At 41.5% G+C, this 24,235-nt stretch overlaps 1 protein-coding gene across 1 annotated transcript in view; it reads right to left on the minus strand.

The window, feature by feature from the left end:
• Positions 1 to 24,235, minus strand: part of gpr158a (G protein-coupled receptor 158a) — a 107,244-nt gene that overhangs the window by 17,322 nt on the left and 65,687 nt on the right. Inside the window, exons 6-7 of the mRNA XM_021562794.3 lie at positions 9,693 to 9,802; positions 7,401 to 7,645 (exon numbers count right to left, since the gene is read on the minus strand). Of these exons, the coding sequence (XP_021418469.2) occupies positions 7,401 to 7,645; positions 9,693 to 9,802 (355 nt within the window). The remainder of the gene's footprint in view (positions 1 to 7,400; positions 7,646 to 9,692; positions 9,803 to 24,235) is intronic.

The raw sequence follows: 24,235 nt of genomic DNA on the forward strand, positions 1-24,235 counted from the left end.
CTCAACAATGAATTTTAATAGAAAACTTGTAAAAATAGACTAGATCCTGAAATCATGGAGAGGTAAATACCTGTCTATTTATGGAAAAATTGGCATGATTAACTACTTAGTCACATCTCAGTTTACTCACTTACTTAAGGCGCTGCTTACTCCTGATGATTCGCTTATCAAATCATATGAGACAAAATAAAACGTGCCTATCTATATAATGAATATGAATTGGGTGGGTTGAGATTATTAAATATAAAAGCACTAAACCTCTCTCTAAAAGCTTCACTCATACAAATGTTTTATTTGAACCCTAAATGGTTCTCAAGTAGATTACTAAGAAAAGCTCATCCATTGTTTAAAATGTGCCTTTTTGCCTTTGTGCAGATTGCCATGTCTCATTTTAGATTAATTGAAAATTATACTTTTTTTAAAGTATCTCTCTTTTTCAAACAAGCATTGCAAAGCTGGCTACAATTTCAATTTCATCCCCCTGAAAAGGTAGAACAAATATTACAACAAATATTATGGCTGAACTCAAATGTGCTGGTTGATAAAATACCTGTATTTAAGGGAAAGATGCTTGAAAAGGCTATTTTGTTCATATATTGTAAATTGGAATGGTAGAGTTATGTCTTTCATGGAGTTATCAGAATTGTACGGAAAGGTCTGCTCAACCCAAGAGTACAACCAATTGATTACAGCATTACCCCAAAAATGGAGGAGGCAGGTGGCAGCGTGAGGAGGTAGGGAACTGGTCTGTCTGCCCAATATAAAGGATCAAAACTGGCAGAGGGATAAAAATAGCATAAATAGGAAAGTATTCCAGTTTCATTTGAGGACCAGGATGTTGACAACTGTGCCATACAGATTGCAAAATAGTTGGGAAGATATTTGTGATGAACTGATTCCATGGTAGAGGGTGTATGAGTTGATATATAAAACAACGCAAGATTCAACACTTTACTATATATATATATAATTCTTGCCACCAACAAAATGTTGAATATTTGGGCCATAAAATCATCAAAGCTCTGCAGATTTCGTTGTGAGGATACAGAATCAATAGACCATTTATTTTGGTATTGCCCTCAGGTAGCCTGTTTCTGGTCTCAGGTTCAGGAATGGCTGAAAATGCATTTCATTGATCTAAAATTGACCCTAGAAATAGTACTGTTAGGAGATCTGGAGAGACAATTACTAATATACTAATACTCTTAGTAAAAGTATTTATCTTCGAATTGATTATATTTGATTAGATAGATTGAAATTGTACGTTAAACATCACAGCATAGTTGAAAGATTTGTGTTGCGTAGAAACCCGAAGTGGGTGGTCAGGAGAGATAGATGAGATGGGCTGAGGGAAGCTGAGGGTTGGTATGTGGAATTTGAGACAAGTGGGAGTGGAGTTGCTGTGAGGGAGATGATGGTCAAAGGTAAAAGTCAAAAGTAAGTCAAAATTAAACATTATAAAAAGTACATTTGAATGACACTAAGTGGCATTGTTTTTACAACTAATGCCGATTTGACTGAGGTTGACTCCGTGCAGATGCGTATACACACACTCTCATTCAAATAAACACATACAAGAACACACACATACATGTAATAGTGCCAGACATGCACACACACATATACAGTTGGCATTGCTTTTATGATTTTAGTTGTCCTTGATGTCCTTTGTTTAAATGTTTTTCTTTCTTTTCTGCATTGTTGTTTGCTGTTTTCTTCTGTCATTCTCTTGGTTGTTGGTGCATTGGGGGGTTCTTGGGGGTGGGGAATGGAATTCATTGTATTTGATATTTTTCTTCCTGGGGGGGACTGTGGGAGGGGTCTCGGATGGTTGAGGGACAGCTATTGGAAAACTGTGGGGGAGGATCTTGGAGCGTTCGGGTTCACGTTTTTTGGCCTGGTGGTAGATAGGTCAACAGCACATTGACCCTGAATGTTTCTTTGTGTCGCTGTGAATGGGAATCTGTTGGATGACTGGTATGATGTAGTTTTTGAGCGGCTTCACTGCAAGTATATTGTATGTTTCGAATACTCAATAAATATATATTATTTTTTTAATAAAAAAAAACTAATAAAAGAGCAGCAGTAAAATAACAATAGCGAGTCTATATACAAGGGGGTACCGGTACAGAGTCAATGTGCAGAGGCACCGGATAGTCAAAGTAATTGAAGTAATATGTACATGTAGGTAGAGTTACTAAAGTGACTATGCATAGATGATAACAACAGAGAGTAGCAGCGGTGTGAAAAGAGAGGTGGGGGGGACAATGCAAATAGTCTGGGTAGCCATTTGATTAAATGCTCAGGAGTCTTATGGCTTGGGGGTAGAAGCTGTACCTCTTGGACCAAGACTGCGCTCTGGTACCGCTTGCAGAATAGTCTATGCTTAAAGTGGCTGGAGTCTTTGACAATTTTTAGGGCCTTCCTCTGACACCGCCTAGTATAGAGGTCCTGGATGGTAGGAAGCTTTGCCCCAGTAATGTACTGGAATGTACGCACTGCCCTCTGTTGTGCCTTGCGGTCGGAGACCGGACAGTTGAAATACCAGGCAGTGATGCAACCAGTCAGGATGCTCTCGATGGTGGAGCTGTAGAACCTTTTGAGGATCTGAGGACCCATGCCAAATCTTTTCAGTTTCCTGAATGACTCTCTTGGTGTGCTTGGACCATGTTAGTTTGTTGGTGATGTGGACACCATGGAACTTGAAGATCTCAACCTGCTCCACTCCAGCCCCGTCGATGAGAATGGGCGTGTGCCCGATCCTCATTTTCCTGTAGTCCACAATCATCTTGTCTTGATCACGTTGAGGGAGAGGTTGTAGTCATGGCACCAGACAGCCAGGTCTCTGACCTCCTCCCTATAGGCTGTCTCGTCATTGTCGGTGATCAGGCCTACCACTGTTGTGTCATTGGCAAACTTAATGATGGTGTTGGAGTCGTGCCTGGCCGTGCAGTCATGAGTGAACAGGGAATACAGGAGGGGACTGAGCACACACCCCTGAGGGGCCCCTGTGTTGAGGATCAGCGTGGCGGATGTGTTGTTCCCTTACCACCTGTGGACGGCCCGTCAGGGAGTCCAGGATCCAGTTGCAGAGGGAGGTGTTTAGTCACAGGGTCCTTAGCTTATTGATAAGCTTTGATTGCACTATGGTGTTGAATGCTGAGATGTAGTTAATGAATAGCATTCTCACATAGGTGTCACTTTTGTCCAGGTGGAAAAGGGCAGTGTGGTGTGCAATAGAGATTGCACCATCTGTGGATCTGTTAGGGCGGTATGCAAATTGTAGTGTGTCAAGTGTTTCTGGGATAATGGTGTTGATGTGGGCCATGACCAGCCTTTCAAAGCACTTCATTGCTACAGACAAGAGTGCTACTGTTCAGTAGTCGTTTAGGTACATTACCTTAGTGTTCTTGGGCACAGGGACTATGATGGCCTGCTCAAAACATGTTGGTATTACAGACTCGGTCAGGGAGAGGTTGAAAATGTCAGTGAAGACACTTGCCAGTAGGTCAGCGCATGCTCGCAGTACACGTCCTGGTAATCCATCTGGCCCTGCAGCCTTGTGAATGTTGACCTGTTTAAAGGTCTTACTCACATCGGTTGCAGAGAGCGTGATCACACAGTCTTCCGGAACAGCTGGTGCTCTTATGCATGTTTTGGTGTTTTTTTGCCTCGAAGCAAGCATAGAAGTAGTTTAGCTCGTCTGGTAGGCTCGTGTCACTGGGCAACTCTCGGGTGTGCTTCCCCTTGTAGTCTGTAATGGCTTGCAAGCCCTGCCACAGCCGATGAGCGTCAGAGCCGGTGTAGTACAATTCGATCTTAGTCCTGTATTCATGCTTTGCCTGTTTGATGGTTCGTCTGATGGAGTATCGGGATTTCTTATAGGCTTCGGGTTAGAGTCTCACACCTTGAAAGCGGCAGCTCTAGCCTTTAGCTCAGTGTGGATGTTATCTGTAATCCATGGTTTCTGGTTGGGGTATGTACTTGTGGTCACTGTGGGGATGATGTCATCAATGCACTTATTGATGAAGCCAATGGCTGATGTGGTGTACTCCTCAATGCCATTGGAGGAATCCCGGAACATATTCCAGTCTGTGCTAGCAAAACAGTCCTGTAGATTAGCAACTGTTTCATCTGACCACTTTTTTATTGATCGAGTCACTCGTGCTTCCTGCTTTTATTTTTGCTTGTAAGAATTATGGTCAGATTTGCCAAATGGAGGGATGAGGGAGAGCTTTGTATGTGTCTCTGTGTGTGGAGTAAAGGTGGTCCAGAGATTTTTTCCCTCTGGTTGCACATTAAACATCCTGATAGAAATTTGGTAAGATGGATTTAAGTTTCCGTGCACTAAAGTCCCCGGACACTAGGAGCGCCGCCTCTGGATGAGCGTTTTCCTGTTTGCTTATGGCAGAATACAGCTCATTGAGTGCAGTCTTTGTGCCAGCATCTGTCTGTGGTGGTATGTAAACAGCTACGAAAAATACAGATGAAAACTCTCTAGGTAGATCATGTGGTCTACAGCTTATCATGAGATACTCTACCTCAGGCGAGCAAAACTTAGAGAATTCCTTAGATATTGTGCACTAGTTGTTATTTACAAAAATACATAGTCCACCGCCCCTTGTCGTACCAGACGCCTCTGTTCTATCCTGCCAATACGGCGTATAACCAGCTGTCGTCGTTCTGCCACGACTCCGTGAAGCATAAGATATTAATGTTGGTAGTTTAATATTCCACATCAGTCATCGATTTTATTTTCCAAATATTGCACGTTTGCTAGCAGAATGGAAGGAAGTGGGGGTTTAATCGATCGCCTACGAATTCTCAGAAGGCAGCCCGCCCTCCGTCCCCTTTTTCTCCGCCTGTTCTTCACGCAACGGTGGGGATCTGGGCCTGTTACTGGGAAAGCAGTATGTCATTCACGTCGGGCTCGTCGGACTTGTTAAAGGGAAAAAATTATTATGTCAGTTTGTGGCGAGTAATCGCAGTTCTGACGTCCATAAGTTATTTTCAGTCTTAAGAGACGATAGCAGCAACATTATGTACAAAATAACTTTAAAAAAAAGGAAGTTACAAACAACGCAAAGTAACAAACAAAAAACACAATTGGTTAGGAATACGTCAAGCGTCAGCCTTCTTCTCCAGCACCATCTTGTAGTGTCAGCCTTCTTCTCCGGCGCCATCTTGTAATGTTCAATGCTTCTTTTGAATAATAATAAAACAAATAGTTTCACCACATTAAAACAAGAGTTCAGTTCACTTCACAAGGTTGACCTTAAATTAGGGACATGTTATTGTTTTTTTCTCCATTAAAATGAATCGCATGAAATAAATAATAATCTTCAGAAATCACTTTGTGAAAGCAACAAAATAACTAGGGCTTTACAATGATGATGAAAACTTTGAGAAATGTTAGGGTTAAATGGGTTCAAATCTTACTAGAAGTCACGGAGGGTACACAGAGATACATTTCAAAATGCTGCGTTTTGGCACTTTAGCAAGTCTTTATTTACAGTATATCTCTATTTAATACAACAGGCTTTTAAAATTCAATATTGGTGCACATTTTCTATTTAAAACATCAAACCTTCTAATTGAGGAATTTAACAGTTTTTCTTGAAAATTTGTGTTGTGCTGTATTTTACTTCTTTTATGTTGTATTTGATTTTTCATTTTGTCTTATTAAATTTGATATGCAGGACTCCCTTGTGAAAGAGCCCTGCTCTCAGTGGTGACACACTGCTTGAATAAAGGTGAAATAAAATAAAATAAAGGGGCTCATTTAGTGGAACGACCCAGTTGCTCATACACAGCTTAGTGAGTCAAATATAGCTGGACTTTGAAAACAACGCTGTGTTCCATCCTCCAGTTTTTCCCCTCTTGAACACAAAGATGTTTGGCTTCAACACAGCGTGTAATGGTTGCCCTGGGCTACACCTGTTCCACAAATGCAAAGCAGGGCCAGCGTTCTGTTTCCCTGGACCTTGGAGCATTACTTGGACCTTAGTCAGCATATGCTTAAAACAAGTCTGCTTTTCACTCTCAATTTGGGCTGACTTGCAGGATATCTAAGGAGAGTTAATGTCTGTTGTGGGAGCACAAATAAGGGTGTAGGCCAGGGATTCCCAAACTTTTTTGGCACGCTACCCCACTTTGATATTTAAAAAAAATTGCAACCTCACCATATAAAAAATAGTGATGTTATACGTTTTTAATTGGGGCTATAACAGTCTATAACAGCCTATAACAGCCTATAACAGTCTATAACAGTCTATAACAGTCTATTACAAATCAGTCTGGTGTGAGTATGGTTTGAATTGACTGAAATGCATCAGAAAGGTATTGGGAAGTTCAGAAGATCATCAGGCAATAGTCTTGTATTACTGTATATTCTGTGTAGAATTCCCCCCCCCCGTCTGATTTAGTGCCTGGTCTTGTACGCTCTGTACTAATGAGTCCTGTGTGGCTTGAGGGTTATCAGAAGACACATCCTGAGAGTCTTATCTTTCAGTGATGGGGTCATCACTGAAAGATGGGTTGGACAATCCTTTTCTCATCAATCAACTTGAAAAAACGTATAGTTAAAAACTGGAAATCAACCAATCCTGCAACGTTAACACAATGGGAAGATTAAATGCTTTATTATCTAAGTGCGTGGGCGATGGAGAGGAACAAAATGGTGCAGTTTGAGGCCATGTGGTAGAGAGTGATACGGGTGCTGGAGACTGTATGTTGTCATTTGTATGTTTATGTTTTGTATTATATATATTTTTTTATTAATCGAATCGAGCAAAATCTAATAAAGTCAGACAAAAATTGAATAAAATTAAATAAAATTTGCCTTCATGACTTCCTCCATGACTCACCTTCTGAATACAAAAAAAAATGCATGTTCAAAAGATAGAGCCACATTTGTAGCAAGGAAACCAAAACCGCTCTGTTTATTACAACCACATCTAGCGGCTGCTGGACGTTACTGATGTGACTTCGGTTCAATGAACCAAGTGCAATTTTCCCCAAAACAACGTGTTCATATAAAATATGTATGTGTTTTCTCTCTCTCTCTCTCTCCCACCCACCCACCCACCCTCTCTCTCTCTCTCTCTCTCTCTCTCTCTCTCTCTCTCTCTCTCTCCCTCTGACCGCTCTGTCTCACTCTAAGTGGGGATCTTCACACATTTAAGCCATAAAATACATGATTGGCCCTCGTATCTTTAACAGGAGGCAGTAAGATTACTATGTTTCTGTCTCAGTTGGTGAGAGAAAGGTGCTGGCAATTCCCGCAAGCATCACATACAAAAAATGCACTCACTTGCAGAGTTTGCTAAGTGGCATATATTATTATTGCCAACACAAAAGAGGTTTCCAGGTCAAATAAAGAATTTTAAAATGTCACTTACCGACGGCCATCATGTAGTCCCAGCGATCTAGCAGGCACATGCTGAACTGGAGGCCGTCTGGGTCGGGGGTGTAGCCCACCTCGATGAGGGCCAGGTTCCTGTCCAGGTTCTGGCAGACGGCCGAGGTCCAGGCCACCAGGAACCAGCAGACGATGAGCAGGATAATGGCCAGGAGACGCAGCACCCGCCAACTGGTCATGTAGGGGATCCTTTGGGCCGTTCGCGACAGGAACACCTTCAGGACCCTGGGGAAATGGGACAGCTCAACGTCAAGACATACAAGGAAAGTTGCTGCTGTGAGGCTGCTTGTTGATTTTATTGTTGTGGTTTTATTGTCATCGTCATCTATGAATTACGATAACATTCGTCATTATAGTCACTATCATCATTCTCATTAGCATCATCATGCAATGATTTCAATGTAATGATGTAATAGTGGCATTGCTACATCTCTTAATTCCCTTCCCTTTCCTCAAATGAACACCCATGGGGGCCATCAGAGACAGAGAGGTCCTGTAGAGTGTTTAACATCAGCCCCATCCTCATTATTAGCCCCTAATCTTCCAGACACATTGATGAAGTGTCCTGTGCATCCCCCCCTTTATGAGCTCCTCTCAAAAATGGATCTGTGCAATGTGCTCAACTTCCTCCACGACTCACCTTCCGATTACTCTCGCCCAAATTCATCTCCCCTCGCCATAATTAAGAGCTTCCTTAGGTATTTTTGCCACCTTCACCTGCTGAGAACACTGGTGCTGTCGCCATTTCCGATCACGCTCCTGTATCTCTTTAAAAGACATCTGCCCCATGTCTCATTATCAACTGTTCACAGGGGCTCACCCTCCACCTCTCTTCCTCTAGACCCCTCCCTCTCTCCCACGGCTAGCTTTGACTAAGGGGTTTCCCTCTTTCTACCAGCATTACTCCCTCTATTTGTTTTCTGCCTCCTGGCCTGTCTCAGCCATTCGATAAAATGTAATAAATTGAGACCATTTGGGCCAAAGTGCTCTCTGTTTTTTTCTCCCCTCACTTCCTCCCACACTTTAACTGGGCAAACTCCCAGTCTCGCTTAACGAGGTAGTGAATTTTTTTCTAAAGTGTGGCCTGATGAACAAGCCAAGAAACACCACTAGCTGCTCCCCGTACTTTATAAGGGCTCTTACTTTCAGGAAGGAATTAGACATCATCCGACCTATAATTGCTTTTATTAAAGAGTATCACAGTGGGTCAATAGGGATGAACTGGCTTGTTTAACGCGGTTTAAACAAATGTAGGTGGCTTGTGGATAACACAAGAGATTACACTGTAAATGTGAATGAACTTACAAAACTTAATACAGACTTGAAGTGCCAGAGCACATATTCCATTAAATGACTGTAAATGACTGTAATTGTATGTGCCAGACTTTGTCTCATCTGCAGTGAAATATCTTTTTAGTCCAGGAGTAGGTTTAATCTACTGTAGGTCCAGGAAACCAGCCCTTGGAGTATATCCTTTCCATTGTTTTCCCTTTCCTTTAGTTCATTACCATTGCGGATGAGACAGTCTTTGAAAGCAGGCAGAATGGCCCTTACAGCATTCCATTTGATTCATGTTCAGAGTAAACCAGATCCTTGAGTAACACCCTGAACTCTAAAGCTGGCAGAACACAGGCAGGATGTGATTGGCTATGTTCAACCTTTGCTTCTTTCTTCCAGTACACAATCAACTACAGTAGAATCCTTCCCTTCGCCTCTCAGTGCACATCTTTCTCTGGTGTTCCCAGGACATTGGTATTGGGTTGTCCCTGTCAAATAGGACAGCCCCAGTCACCTAGAGAGGGATGTGACATTTAATAACATGGATTATCTAGAAACTGCCAGTGAATCACTGCCAGTGAAAAAAAAATGGAGAAAAAAAATCATAAATAAACAGGGTGATTCATTGGCAGTTTCTAGATAGCCATGTTACTGTGTGTGTGTGTGTGTGTGTGTGTGTGTGTGTGTGTGTGTGTGTGTGTGTGTGTGTGTGTGTGTGTGTGTGTGTGTGTGTGTGTGTGTGTGTGTGTGTGTGTGTGTGTGTGCGCGTGCGTGCGTGCGTGTGCGTGTGTAGAATATACTCTGTTACACATGTGCGTGCATGAGTGTTTTCCACTGCATGCAACCCTGTACAAAGCCATCAATCAAGTACTTTCCAGAGTCCCTTTCTTGGGACATGACTCTCATCCTAAAGTAATTACTCAGCAGGTAGCAATATAACATCATTTATCCCATACCTGGTTAATAGTAATGCTTAAACATGGTAAAAGAGTACCTGTAGAGCTTTAGGGTCACTGTCCCATAGACTGTGGTGAATCCCAACAGGCGAACCCATCTCAACAAGATACAGCGGAATACACTGGGCTGGAAATACAGAATAACCACCTGCATGCAAACAGAGAGAGAGAACATAAGTGTAAATTACAATCATTTCTGTTTATGTGATTATGCTGCTATGGTGTCCATATTAGTACAGTCACATAAAATAAAATCATACCAAATGGTATTGGTAACAAATCTTGTCGTCCTTGACCTTTAAAGGATGAGAGGACTGCTAAATAACACAAACCTTATTTTCCATGTACTGTACGGGATAGTTTGCAATATGCCAAAATAAGTTCCTGGAAAACCCCTGCTGTTCCTGTTATGCTTTTGAATGTTAATGTGGCCATAGGTCAAATAAACACAGAGTGAAGTGGTGAGACATGGCCTACATTCAACTTCTAAGGGGGACTTTTAAAGTATAGTCGTGTAATCTCAATTGTGTCCATTCAAGCAACAAGCCAACAGTTCACCTTCTGTATGAAGTGCCTTCAGAAAATATTCATACCCTTTGACTCATTTCACATTTTATTTTACAGCCTGAATTCACAATTGATTAAATGTGGGTTTTATCTCACCCATCTACACACAATACCCCATAATGATAATGTGAAAGCAGGTTTTTATAGACATTTTAGCGAATTCTTTTTGACGAATTAAATCCAGAAATATCTCATTGACATAAGTGTTCACACCACTGAGTCAATACTTTGTAGAAGCACCTTTGGCGGTGATTACAGCTGTACAGCAGAGTCTTTTTGGGGTAAGCGCTTTGCACATCTGGATTGTACAATATTTGCCCATTTTTCTTCAAGCGCTGGCTGTCAAGTTGATTGTTGATCATGGCTAGACAGCCATTTTCAAGTGTTGCCATAGATTTTCTAGACGATTTAAGTCAACTGCAACTAGGCCACTTAGGAACATCAATGTTGACTTGGTAAGCAACTCCAGTGCATATTTGGCATGGTGTTTTAGGCTATAGTCCTGCTGACTATGTGTGAAGAAGAAGAAGAAGAAGCCGGATGTGGAGGTCATGGGCTGGCATGGTTACGTACTACCAAATCCCCTAAAATTACGCGGGAGGCGGCTTATGGTAGAGAAATGAACATTCAATTATCTGGCAACAGCTCTAGTGGACATTCCTGCAGTCAGCATGCCAACACAACTGGAGACATCTGTGGCATTGTGACAAAACTGCACATTTTAGAGTGGTCATTTATATTCCCCAGCACAAGGTGCACCTGTGTAATGATCATGGTGTTTAAACAGCTTCTTGATATGCCACACCTGTCAGGTGGATGGATTATCTTGGCAGAGGAGAAATGCTCACTAACAGGGATGTAAACAAATTTGTGCGCAACATTTGAGAGGAAGAAGCATTTTCTGCATGTGGAACATTTCTGAGATCTTTATTTCACCTCATGAAACATGGGACCAACACTTGACATGTTGCCTTTATATTTTTTGTTCAGTGTATGTAAAGTTTGTACAGTGGGGTTTGAAATTATTGACACCCTTGATAAAGATATGCAATAATGACTATAAAATAAATCATTCAAATACTGAGCTATGTTGTGTGAAAAAAAGGGAAATTATAATATCTTATACTAATACAATTGCTCAGAGAAAGAGATTTTGTTGAACAAGTAATACTTTTTTTCTCAAAAAGGTAGGGGTCAAAGGGATGCAAATTATTGACACCCCTAAAGATTCTGATAAATAAAGTAGTCAAAAGTTTAGTATTTGGTCCCATATTCCTAGCATGCAATAACTACATCAAGCTTGTGACTCTATAAACTTGTTGGATGTATTTGCAGTTTGTTTTGGTTGCGTTTCAGATTATTTTGTGCCCAATAGAAAATGATGGACTCCAAAATGTATTGTGTCATTTTGGAGTCACTAAATAAGAATATAATAAGAATTGAATATGTTTCTAAACACTTCTAGATTAATGTAGATGCTACCATTATTGCAGATAATCTTGAATGAATCGTGAATAATGACGAGTGAAAAGGTTACAGAGGGTCAAAGATCATACCCCAAAGACAAGGGGAGGTTAGCATGTCTTGGCGGTATGATCTTTGACCCTCTGTAACTTTTTCACTCATCATTATTCACGATTCATTCATGATTCATTCAGGATTACAATTGTGTTAGTATCAAATATTAGAATTTCCCTCAAAAGCGTTGCATACAATATAGCTTTATATTATTTATAATATATTATTTCATCTTTATCAAGGGTGTCAATCATTTCGGACCCCACTGTATGTATGTATGGCGGGATGGACACACATACGCACATACACAAACTCATCGACACCCTCCAAAACAAGGCAGCGGGCACCAGACGAGGGGCTGTAATTGAAAAAGAGGCACAGCTGTGCCTTGGCCTCCTGCGGACCTCTACGAGCATCTGCTGTCGGGAGTCTTCCTGGTTTAGCCCTTAGTAGTGTGTGAACGGGGGAAATGCTCACTCTGTATAATCCAATAAAGCCTGTATGCTCACTGCCAATGTGAGTCCATCGGATTGATTAGCTAAAACTGCTTCCGTGTAGATTAATTACATCTCGGCCGTGTTTGAAGTACTGACTGTTTGGTCATAATTGAGTGCAATGATGGTTAGGAGAGGAAATGAGAGGAGAGGAGAGGAGAGAGTGAGACAGACAGAGAGAGTGAGACAGATAGAGAGAGTGAGACAGACAGACATACAGAGTGAGAAAGAGAGAGAGAGAGAGAGAGAGAGAGAGAGAGAGAGAGAGAGAGAGAGAGAGAGAGAGAGAGAGAGAGAGAGAGTCAATACTTTGTAGAAGCACCTTTGGCGGTGATTACAGCTGTGAGTCTTTTTGGTTAAGTCTCTATGAGCTTTGCACAACTCGAATGTACAATATTTGCCCATGAGAGAGTGAGAGAGAGGGAAAGAGAGAGAGAGTGAAAGAGAGAGAGAGAGCGAGAGAGAGAGAGAGATGGGGGAGAGAACTGGTACTGAGTAAATACCATTGGTTGTTGATGTATCAGGAAAAGTATGGGGTGTTGTAGTCAAAGTTGAATGTTCTGTAGGGGTTCTATTGCGTTGACTCTGTGTTCATTTCCTAGGTGAGAAAAGGTGTCTAACCATCGCCCCAGTATAGGTCATCTGGCCATAGCCCTAGACAGTATGTCTGTATGACTCTATCCCCAAACAGACACAGTATGTTACCCCAGACACTTGTCTGATGCCCAGTCCCAACACTCTATACTGTGTGCAGACTTCCCGCTGGTCACACCAAGTCATTCAAAGTGGAAATATAGGTCATATATGGTTGTGACGTTGATCAATGAGATTTCAACCTTTATTTGCCAAATTCCAATGGGAAAACAATGTCATATTTTTGGTCTAGTTGTCATCTAAATGTGTATCACTGCGCTTTCAACCATTTAAAAGCAAAGCAAAGTTCAAATCTATTTTGTATTCATACAACAACTTAATGTGTTATCACTGTGCTTCATCTAACAGTGTAACCAAATGACCTGGAATGCAGTTGAGATTACATAAAAAGTACATGGTGCGAGTGATTAAGGCCTTTTCTGCTCAGATTATTATAGCAATTGTGAAGATCTCCACAGATCTGCGACCTTTGCATGCAATCTTGAACATGCACATTTTCTATGATTACATAAGAAGACATTTATAGTTACTGTAGGCTAACCTCCAAATGTGGCAATATATGTGTTACTCATTTTAAGGTTAAATAAATACTGTTACATTAGTTTGTAAAAAATAGCCTTAATTTAAGGCTATTTACTGAGTTGTGTTTGGTTTGTCAACACAGTCCAATATCAACATTTGAAGGAGATGTATTTTTTGTGACACTGATTACGTCTGGCTTTAATTCCAGTTTGTCTACAAATTAATAATTGATATGTTGGATTCACGTCTCCATCTCAACCGAGAATCAAAGTAAAGAACGGGACTAAATCAAATCAAACTTTAAGTTAAGTGCATTTAGTCCTATTCTTTAACTTACATTTTTGTGGTTGAGATGGGGACGCGAATCCAACAAAACAATTGTACTTTTTTCAAATCCAACGTCTTTCCCACATCAAAATTGGTTGAGAAATTACATTGGAACAACATTGATTCAACCAGTTTGCGCCTAGTTGTGTTTTCATGAGTGCATGAGGTTTAAGCTTCCTGCACTTTGGTACCATTTGAACTGTCTCTCTGTTCTTCAGTGTCCTAAATGCATATCTACAGTATGGATGTATTGGAAGTCTTTCTGTACAAGCATCATTTATTATGACTCTCTTTAAAGACGTTTATAACTAAACTTAATTTACTGCCCAGTAATCACAAATCAATCATACGAAAACCACGAATCATCGCAACAACAACCAAAATTGCCCTTTAGACAAGGAAAGCGGTCTTTCGTCTATGTTAGCTATAAGCCCCGGAAACCCACTGAAATAATGCCCAGCCTAGCAGACAACAGAAAAAAACACTGATGATTGTCCAAAAAACATCCAGAACCTAAAAGCGAGAAAATAAACATTTGAAGCGACATAATTATCTGTGCATTGCAGATGTGGGATAGTTCATGTTAATCCGATTAGCAGAGGCATTAATATTTCCCCCCAGGCAGAGAAGCAGTAGGCTAGTGAAGCTGCACGCAGGCATAGTAACCTTTGTGCTCACTAGGTTTGAGTCAGTCAGAGGACAGAGAAGGACCCCACTGGAGATGGATGAGTCCCACATCATCAGCAGCAGCTCAGAAGCAGAACGACAACACTGAGCAGACTGAACTGAATTAAACTGGCTAACAACACACAGAACAAAGTAGACTGGCTTGAACCAAAACCTCCACGCCACTAAGTGGGACAACGTTAACTACAGTTACTCTTCCTGAAATATACCTGCTTTGATTGAAGCAATGCGAAGTTGGCCACTTCCTTTAGTTGAAAAAGTCCTTTGGGGACCAGTCTTGTAATTACAGAGCTCCAGGCTCTTAAATTGAACTGTCTTAGTGTTGATGGGGGATAAATCTGTTACATATCGGGATATTATTTTTGACGATAAATCGTAATGTATCGTTTTGACAATATCTCAATATTATTTTGGCGCTCGTTGGCTGTGCCTGCACCAAAACTGCAGTATTTTTCCTTCATAGCTTATTTTTCCATCTTATTTTAAATAGGGAGCCAATTTGTTTGAGACTCCCGCCCATGGCCGGGAATGAACCCGGGTCTGTTGTTTTCAGCCATTTTATTTCCATGACTGATCAAAACCTGTTCTCATGGCTCTCACTTGTCCCTCTGCAGCAATATGTTTGGAACATCAAATCGCAATAGATTCACTCGTATCCAATCGTTATACATATAGAATCATGAGAATCTTGTTTTTATTATTTCCCCATCTTGTCTCATCCCTGCAACTCCCCAACGGGCTCAGGAGAGGCAAAGGTGGAGTCATGCATCCTCCGAAACATGAACCTCCTTAACACCCACCAGCTTAAACCAGAAGCACCAATGGGTTGGAGGAAAGACCGTTCAACTGGCGACAGCCTTCAGGCACCCGAACCTCCACAAGGAGTCTCTAGGGCGCAATGAGCCAAGTAAAGCCCCCCAGCCAAACCCTACCCTAACCCGGATGACACTGGGCCAATTGTGCACCGTCCCTATGGGATTCCCAGCCGCGGCCGGTTGTGGCACAGCCCAGGAATGAACCCAGGTCTGTGGTAACTCCTCTAGCACTGCAATGCAGTGCCTTAAACCACTGTGCCGCTCGGGAGGCCCGAATTGTGAGATCGTAATACATATCAAATCGGCACAAGGATTGTGATAAGATCGTCTCGCGAGGTCCCTGGAAATTCACAGGCCTATGTGTTAGTGTCTGCTTTTTTTCTATTCCTTCTTAACTATGACGTGACTATGTTACCGTATATTTAAATTGCACTGGTAACTCAATATTTATACAACAAACAAACCAATGTCACTCCAAATCTAGTCCTGGGAATACACAAAGACCGCAAATAAAGTTGTGCCATTTGGTCTCAAGTCCCACTTTCCCCAAATGCAAGTGATAGAAGAGAATGAGAGAGAAGAGAGAAGAGAGAAGGAGCGAGGAGAGAAGGATCGAGGCAGGCACTGAGCAACTTGCTGACGCATGCCCAGGTCCATTGGGAATTAACAAGGCACAAGAGGTCACATGATTTGTAAAATGCACCATGGGAAAACACAGATCATGACACCCTTTTAGATAAACTGCATAAATACCCAGTGAATTCGTGATGACGTGATGTGGCTGTATAAGGTTTGCCTCTGCAGGATGCCACAACTGACACTGAACCGACTTTACTCGTACACTGTAATAGTATTCATGATTTGATCAATGATTTACCTTTTTTTTTAAAGCAATGTGATGATGACTACTGTGGCCATGTTGACCCAAATGCTTCCCAAGGTTGTGTCAAGTTGGCTGGATGTCCTTTGGGTTGTGGACCATTCCTGATACATACGGGAAACTGTTGAGTGTGAAAAACCCAGTAGTGTTGCAGTTCTTGACACAAACCGGTGCGCCTGGCACTTACTACTATACCCCGTTCAAAGACACTTAAATCTTTTGTCTTACCCATTCACCCTCTGAATGGCACACATACACAATCCATGTCTCAATTGTCTCAAGGCTTAAAAAATAATTGTTCATAGTTACTCATGCAAGAGAATTTTACAAGGCTCTAATTTCCTATTCCAAAACAATGAGAGGAGATGACTTGGCCGAAACACAAGGTCCAAAATGTCTCCCTCCTGGATTCTCCACTCTACTCTGTAGCTACGTCTCAGATATCCAATATGATATCCTCTACCCCCCACACATCTCTCTCTTACCATCGCCATGCACTGCTACCTACTTACCTACACACACACACACACACACACACACACACACCAAAACGCAAGCATGCACACACACACACATACACAAACACACACAATTTCCTATTCAGCAGAGAGCCATTAGGCTAGCAACACACTGTTGAACTGCACTTTCTTCAGACTGCATCAGTTCTGGGAAAAAGGAAAGCCCTGATGCTTTGACAAGTGGGTGTTAATTCCAGTATGCATAAAGAGGAGGACAATTCCTCTCCCTTCCTCTGTTTTAAAACCTTCTATTAATAATCAATGCTGAGTGCTCGGAACCTTGGACTCCGCTCTGGGGGAAGAGGGAGGGGATCGGGTGTTGTTTGTGTGTGGGAGATGTGTATGGGTGGGGGGAGGGGTAGTCTACCTTATACTTTTCTAACAGACATCAATATCCTGGAGAGCATTATCAACACACACTCATCTCTAGAATGTCTACCGTGACTATCAAGGCTCCATTTACAGTATAGGGCGATTCCATGCCAGCGTGGTCCAGTAATATTATGGGTATCTCAGATTGTTCTGGAAATTCTCAAATAGAATTCTCTCATTACGAAACAGGATGTTTGACATGGTTTTTACGTTTGTGTCACAATTTTTGGGGGGGAGAAGACCATGATTAAAGTGGCCATATTAGGCCCTTTTTAGACCTATACATGCCTTCTGTAAGACCTGATGATCTGTGAAGCGTACATGATACAGACACCATCTTCGTGTCATTATACTCCCTTTAGGGTGCTCTAACATATGGAGTAGGTCTAGATTCTGAAATGCTATTTTTTCACATTAATTTTATTCAACAATAAAAATGTTCATATCTCAAAAGTACCCTTTTTTAATAATGTTTTTAATTGAACCTTTATTTAACTAGGCAAGTCAGTTAAGAACAAATTATAATTTACAATGACGGTCTAGGAACAGTGGGTTAACTGCCTTGTTCAGGAGCAGAACGGCAGACTTTTACCATTGCAGCTCAGGGATTCAATCTAGCAACCTTTCGGTTACCGGCCCAACGCTCTAACCACTAGGCTACCTGCCGCCCCTGGATTTTGTAAATGTTTTTGACGTATTGTTTTAAACAATATACTCTATAAGTGCATCACATTTCCAGAGTGGGCTCTTTGCTACTTTTCAAGTTCTGATACATGTTATGAGCACCACCAACACAGTGGATGGGAAGATGGATTTAAAGGAAACTCTCTGCTGGTGATTTTCTGAATGTGTATTCTTAAAGGAAGGCTGTGATTGTTACGACAAAATGGTGCAAAAGTAGCAGAGAGCCCGCTCTGGAAATGTGACATGTTTTGAAGAGTATGTTTTTTCAAACAACATGTCTCAAAATAATCAGAATCAAAAAGTGGTAGTTTTGAGATATTCATATTTATAAGTATAATGACACCAAGTTGTTTTCTGTATCGTATGGTTCACAGATCATAGGGTCTTACTGGAGGCATGTATAGGTTTGTGGTTTGCGATACAAATGTAAAAAGCATGTCTAACATCCTTCCCTCCCAATTACATTTCTATGTGAGAATTGCCAGAACAATCGGAGATAACAAAATATTTTCGGGCCTTCCTGGGGTGGAATCTCCCATAAGCTATGATGATGACTACTCATTGACCACCTACATGTATGATAGGATACATAGTTTGTTCTCATAATTACTCTCATAGTATTTTCTTAGAAGTTCTTATTGTGATTTCACCATTTATATATTTTTAAGCACTTATCTACCTTAAGTCTGTCCCTAGAGCACTACTTGTTCTTCTTTCTACAGAACACAATAAGAGCATGGGTGGAGTAGAGAACCTGTCAGTAAGTGTTTGAACACAGACACAAGTGGAAACAGGGATGAGTTTGATAATAACACTTTTGTCAATCAACACAGTCTGAAAGAGCCCACAACTTTCACTTAACGTGCTAGACATCGACATACGCTAGCTTCGCCCCATTAAACCACCTCAGTTTGTTGCTCAAACGTTGTTCAAGGCAATATAAGCTCGGCAGAGGGAAGTAGAGAGAGAGGCAGCGAGTGAGATGACAGAGTGAGAGGAAGAGAGAGAGAGAGAAAGAAAAAAAGAAAGAAAGAAAGAAAGAAAGGAGAGAGAAAGATCATAATGCACCATGCATGAATCATGCTCTCATTCCAGTGTTAATGACCACCTTTCCTGAATGAACACTCCTATTGTTGCTCATCACTGCATCATAGTACTGGGATCTCAAAACCAGCGTTTGTCAGTTGAAAGCGTAGTTAGAATGCATTCATATCTTTCTATTCCAGCGGGAGTGATTTGGTTTTTTGCACCCGTGTACATTAGCTGGGATTCTTTGACTGCTGTGCTTCCTTCACAAAGGCCTGTGGGTCTTGAGAACGTCATTGTGCTACAGTACAGTAGAGAGCCCTGCTGACGAGCTGACTGTGTCAGATTGTACAACTCGAGGCTTGATACAAATGGATAAACAAACGTATTGATGGCAATAAGTCTATAATGCTGACTTTACTGTTGTTGGCCTCCCAAATCCACTCGCTTTTCTCAGCATCCCAGTCACAAAGGTGGGAATGAACAGACTAAGACAACTCTATAGAATGAAGCTCATTCAAACAGTCAAATCTAAGTTTATTGGTCACCTACATATTTTAGCAGATGTTTTAGCAGGTGAAGCAAAATGCTTATGTAACTGGCTCCTAGCAATGCAGTGAATGTCAAACAATACACAATAACAAAACAATAAAAATGTCTAAACAAATCCAATTTTAGCAAAATCTCTTATCCAGAGCAACTTACAGGAGCAATTAGGGTTAAGTGCCTTGCTCAAGGGCACACAAACAGATTTTTCACCTAGTCGGCAAGGGGATTTAAACCAGCAACATTTCGGTAACTGGCCCAATGTGCTTAGGCTACCTGCCGTCCCAATTAACCACCAACTAGCGCTGTAACAGTAATCCAATCGCACCAGGGTAGTTCCCGTCAACTCATTTCTCTCAGTAGTCTATTGAGTAGGACTGTTCCATGTTGTTTTTTAACAGCCACGTGTGAAACCCTGGGTTTGTCCCAAATGACACCATATGTCCTACGAAGTGCACTACTTTTGACCAGGGCCATATTGTACTATGTAGGGAATTTGGTGCCCTTTAGGAGTTAGCCGTGCTACAGTGGGAGGTGAGGAGGGAGCTATTGACCACATGAGACACTGAGATAGAGTTCTGAGATCACAACAACATAGCCTTTGACCACCAGAGAATGGGCCGCTAATAGTTTATCGAATCCCATTGTGACAAAAAGGGGGGGTGGGACTTTTTGGCAAGGGGACACTATTTGGCATGACAGGCCTTTATGTAATTGACTTATAGTCTGTAGACTATAAACATGTAAATGAGATGGAGAGGTGGTATTGATAGATGCTTGGAGGGGGGTGAGTACCTGAGGGATCGATCCCCCACATGGACCCCTTCCTTCCTGTCAAGGTCAGGACGTGTGGCCCCGGGTATTGATCTCCCGTCAGCTATTTGATTCCACTGTTATTTAGTTAGATAAAACAACTGAACTGACTGTGTGTGTGTGTGTGTGTGTGTGTGTGTGTGTGTGTGTGTGTGTGTGTGTGTGTGTGTGTGTGTGTGTGTGTGTGTGTTGGGGGGGTTGTGTGTGTTTGTGTTTTTTTTATGTGTTTCCCACAAGAGATTGCAGGTGTGATTACTGACTGCGACCATCACTTAATTCATTCAACTACTGTATGTAATGTCAATACATTTCCAATGAAGTTCCGCTTCATCGGTGAACCACTCCAAAAAGCTAATATTTTCATTCAATCTCAACCACTGGTAACTAACCGTTGAACCCCTGAAGGATTTCCTGTGTCACAAAGGTCAAATGCCAATAACCTCATCACCATAATACTAACAGGATTAAAACCTTATCAGGTGCTTATCTGAGACCCCCTTAGAATGCTTGCATCCCACCCCCACTTATATAGTAGGTACAGTGCCTTTGGAAAGTATTCAGACTCCTTGACTTTTTCCACATTCTGTTACGCTACAGTCGTATTATAAAATGGATTAAATAAATAAAAAATCCTCAGTAATCTACACACAATTTTTTTTTAAAAACCTTATTTAGTGTTCAGACCCTTTGTTATGAGACTCGAAATTGGGCTCAGGTGAATCCTGCTTCCATTGATCATCCTTGAGATGTTTCTACAGCTTGATTGGTGTGCACCTGTGGTAAATTCAATTGATTGGACATGATTTGGAAAGACCTGTCTATATTAGGTCCCACAGTTGACAAAAAAAACATTTTTGCTTTGTCATTATGGGGTATTATGTGACGGGGTATAGAGTGATGAGGAAAATGTTTTATTTAATACATTTTAGAATAAGGCTGTAACGTAACAAAATGTGGAAAAAGTCAAAGGGTCTGAATACTTTCGAATGCGCTGTATGTGACTGTATACAAGGTTTGAAATTATTATGCTTCAGTCAAATATTATATCTGTTTGGGCAGTCTACAAATTATGTGTAATTATGTTCCATCCCCCTGACCATCTGTTCAAGAAACAATTGTCCCTTTGACCTCTTATTCACCTTTCCCGCATACACTAGTAACCCTATAGTAAATTGTCTGGCATAGAAATACAACAAATAGAACTGCCGCCTGTTCTTTATTCTGCATGGTAGCTTGATTTGAATGAATACGATAAAATACAATGCACTCCATAAAGGATACTGGGAAATACACTGAAGTCCAGTTCTGGAGTTGTGACCTGAGCTCGAAAACAATCTTTTGGTATTTTTTTAAATTAGTCCTCTGTTGAAACAAACAGTCTCAAAGTGTTTTGCATGTCAGCAGTCAAGGTTTCAAGATATTGGACTTTCAGCACGCAAAGTGTCACCAGTGACACTTTCCTTATTTTTTCCTCCTACAGAGTAGTATCCTAACTTTCAGTTGAAAGGGAGCATGTCTGTAGGGAGCCAGGCAGTGCTTGAAATCAAATCTACACCCAAAAAAATGAAATTTCATAAGCTTCAAATCGCACCTTGGTTCAGTTGCTTTGACTGCCTGTCTCCCCTGCAAGCTTATGACATTTCACGAGTGTGAGTTTTGGTTGAGAAGATTGAATTCAGCCAAGGCAGTGCGTGATGGTGTGTGGTGCCAATAAACAGAAATGGCTAAGGGTCTGAGTGACTGGGTTTACTCAGGTTCACATGGGCGAAAAGGGAAAAAATCCTCCAGATGGAAGTAATATTGTGGGCTACAATTTGTCTCCACTCTAACATTTTTGTATTGGTTGCATTCAAGACCATATCATTTTTATTGAGCTCAGGTTATCAGTGTCAGAGTAGCATAGCATTTTCAGTCATTTTTGCCTTATTAAAACAAATTTTGGTCATTTATCGAGTCATGTAATGTGACAGAATTGCAAGAAATGCATTTATAAAAATAACATTTTCCTCCTAAAAAAAATAACAATCCTGAATGTGTACAAATCCTAGAAACGCCTCTGGTTGCCAGAATGTTGCTAGAACATTGCAAGAACCATGCTCCAACCAGCAGACATTAACTAGTGCAAGACGGTTCACTATGTGGGGCATTCCAATCTTCTCATACAACGATAACTGTCAACATGTGTTGGGCCTGAGGCAACAAAAAAAAGAACAAATCCCTATGAGCTATTTAACATGTCTGTCTGTTTCCATCTGAGAAGGAGATAATGTGAGACTGAAGCCTCAGGAAAGTATCATGTCATTACACCCCTTCCCCTGCTTTGACATGCCCACTGCCATTCCATCCATCCATCTCTCTCAATCCTCTCATTTCTGGTCATCATCTCATTCCCCTCCTCTGTCTCATCATCTCGTTCCTCTCCTCTGTCTATTCCACTCTAATCGAGTAAATTCCTTAAAGGGAGAGAGGGGTGGGAGGTGGGGTTGGTATGGGATAGGGGCAATGAATCTGTTTTGATATGAAAGCTGACAGCTACTCCCCAATGATATGATATGAGAGGGCCCAGTGGCTATGGGCGAGGTAATGGTTTCTCCCCCTCGTCCCCCTGAGGTTGGCCTTGTGTAAATTACATCCAACTTGGCCTCCCACAATACCTTCTCCTTTTCACCACTATTTCCTGTGAGATATTCCCTCTCAATGAGACATGGGACATATTGGACTGTTTGTGTGAGTATGTGCCGCATTTTACAGTGTGCATACAGGATGTTAATCTGTACATTTTGATATGTGTCACCAACACAGAAGTCCCCAAGTTACTCAGAACTCAGAACTCAGAAAGCTGTGCACACTTCACATGTTGTCACATTACTGTCCGAGAGGTGAAAACTCAACTCAACACTCCACATTAGGAAATCAGCAGATGCATTTTAAACAACCGCCCTGTATGGCCTCACTGAATATGAAAACTACGCTCAGGAAGAAGAGGAACGAATAGCGAGGGTTGAAAGATGGCGACTAAAGATAGCGCCGGAGAACAAGGCTGACGTCTTACGTATTCCTAACCAATTGTGTTTTTTTCCGTTCGTTTCTTTGCGTTGTTTGCAACTTATTTTGTAACTTATTTTGTACATAATGTTGCTGCTACCGTCTCTTATGACTGAAAACAACTTCTGGACATCAGAACTGCGATTACTCACCACGGACTGGCATATTCCGTTAACGAGTTCGACATGAATGATATACTGCAGGCCCAGATCCCCGTCATTTGCGTGAAGAGAAGGTGGAGAAAAAGGTGCTGGAGGGCGGACTGCTTTCTGAGAATTCATAGATGATCGAATAAACCCCCACTTCCTTCCATTCTGCAAGCAAACGTGCAATCTTTGGATAAAATCGATGACCTACGTGGAAGATTAAACTACCAACGGGACATTCAAAACTGTAATATCTTATGCTTCACTGAGTCGTGGCTGAACGACAACATTATCAACATACAGCTGGCTGGTTATAAGCTGTATTGGCAGGATAGAACAGCAGTGTCTGGTAACACAAGAGGTGGTGGACTATGTATTTTTGTAAATAACAACTGGTGCATGATATCTAAGGAAGTCTCAAAGTTTTGCACGCCCGAGGTAGAGTATCTCATGATAAGCTATAGACCCCACTATCTACCTAGATAATTGTTCTGTATTTTTAGTAGCTGTCTACATACCACCACAGACTGATGCTGGCACTGAGACAGCATTGAATGAGCTGTATTCCGCTATAAGCAAACAAGAAAATACTCACCCAGAGGCGGCACTCCTAGTAGCCGGGGACTTTAATGCAGGGAAACTTATATCCGTTTTACCAAATTTCTATCAGCATGTTAAATGTGCAACCAGAGGGAAAAAACACTGGACCACCTTTACTCCACACACAGATACACATACAAAGCTCTCCCTCACCCTCCATTTGGCAAATCTGACCATAAATCTATGCTCCTAATTCCTGCTTACAAGCAAAAATAAAAGCAGGAAGCTCCAGTGATGTGATCAATAAAAAGTGGTCAGATGAAGCAGATGCTAAGCTACAGGACTGTTTTGCTAGCACAGACTGAAATATGTTCCAGGATTCCTCCGGTGGCATTGAGGACTACACCACATCAGTCATTGGCTTCAT

The sequence above is a fragment of the Oncorhynchus mykiss genome, chromosome 15 (genome assembly GCF_057628025.1).
Source record: "Oncorhynchus mykiss isolate SJ-2025 chromosome 15, ASM5762802v1, whole genome shotgun sequence".
Taxonomy (NCBI): Eukaryota; Metazoa; Chordata; class Actinopteri; order Salmoniformes; family Salmonidae; genus Oncorhynchus; species Oncorhynchus mykiss.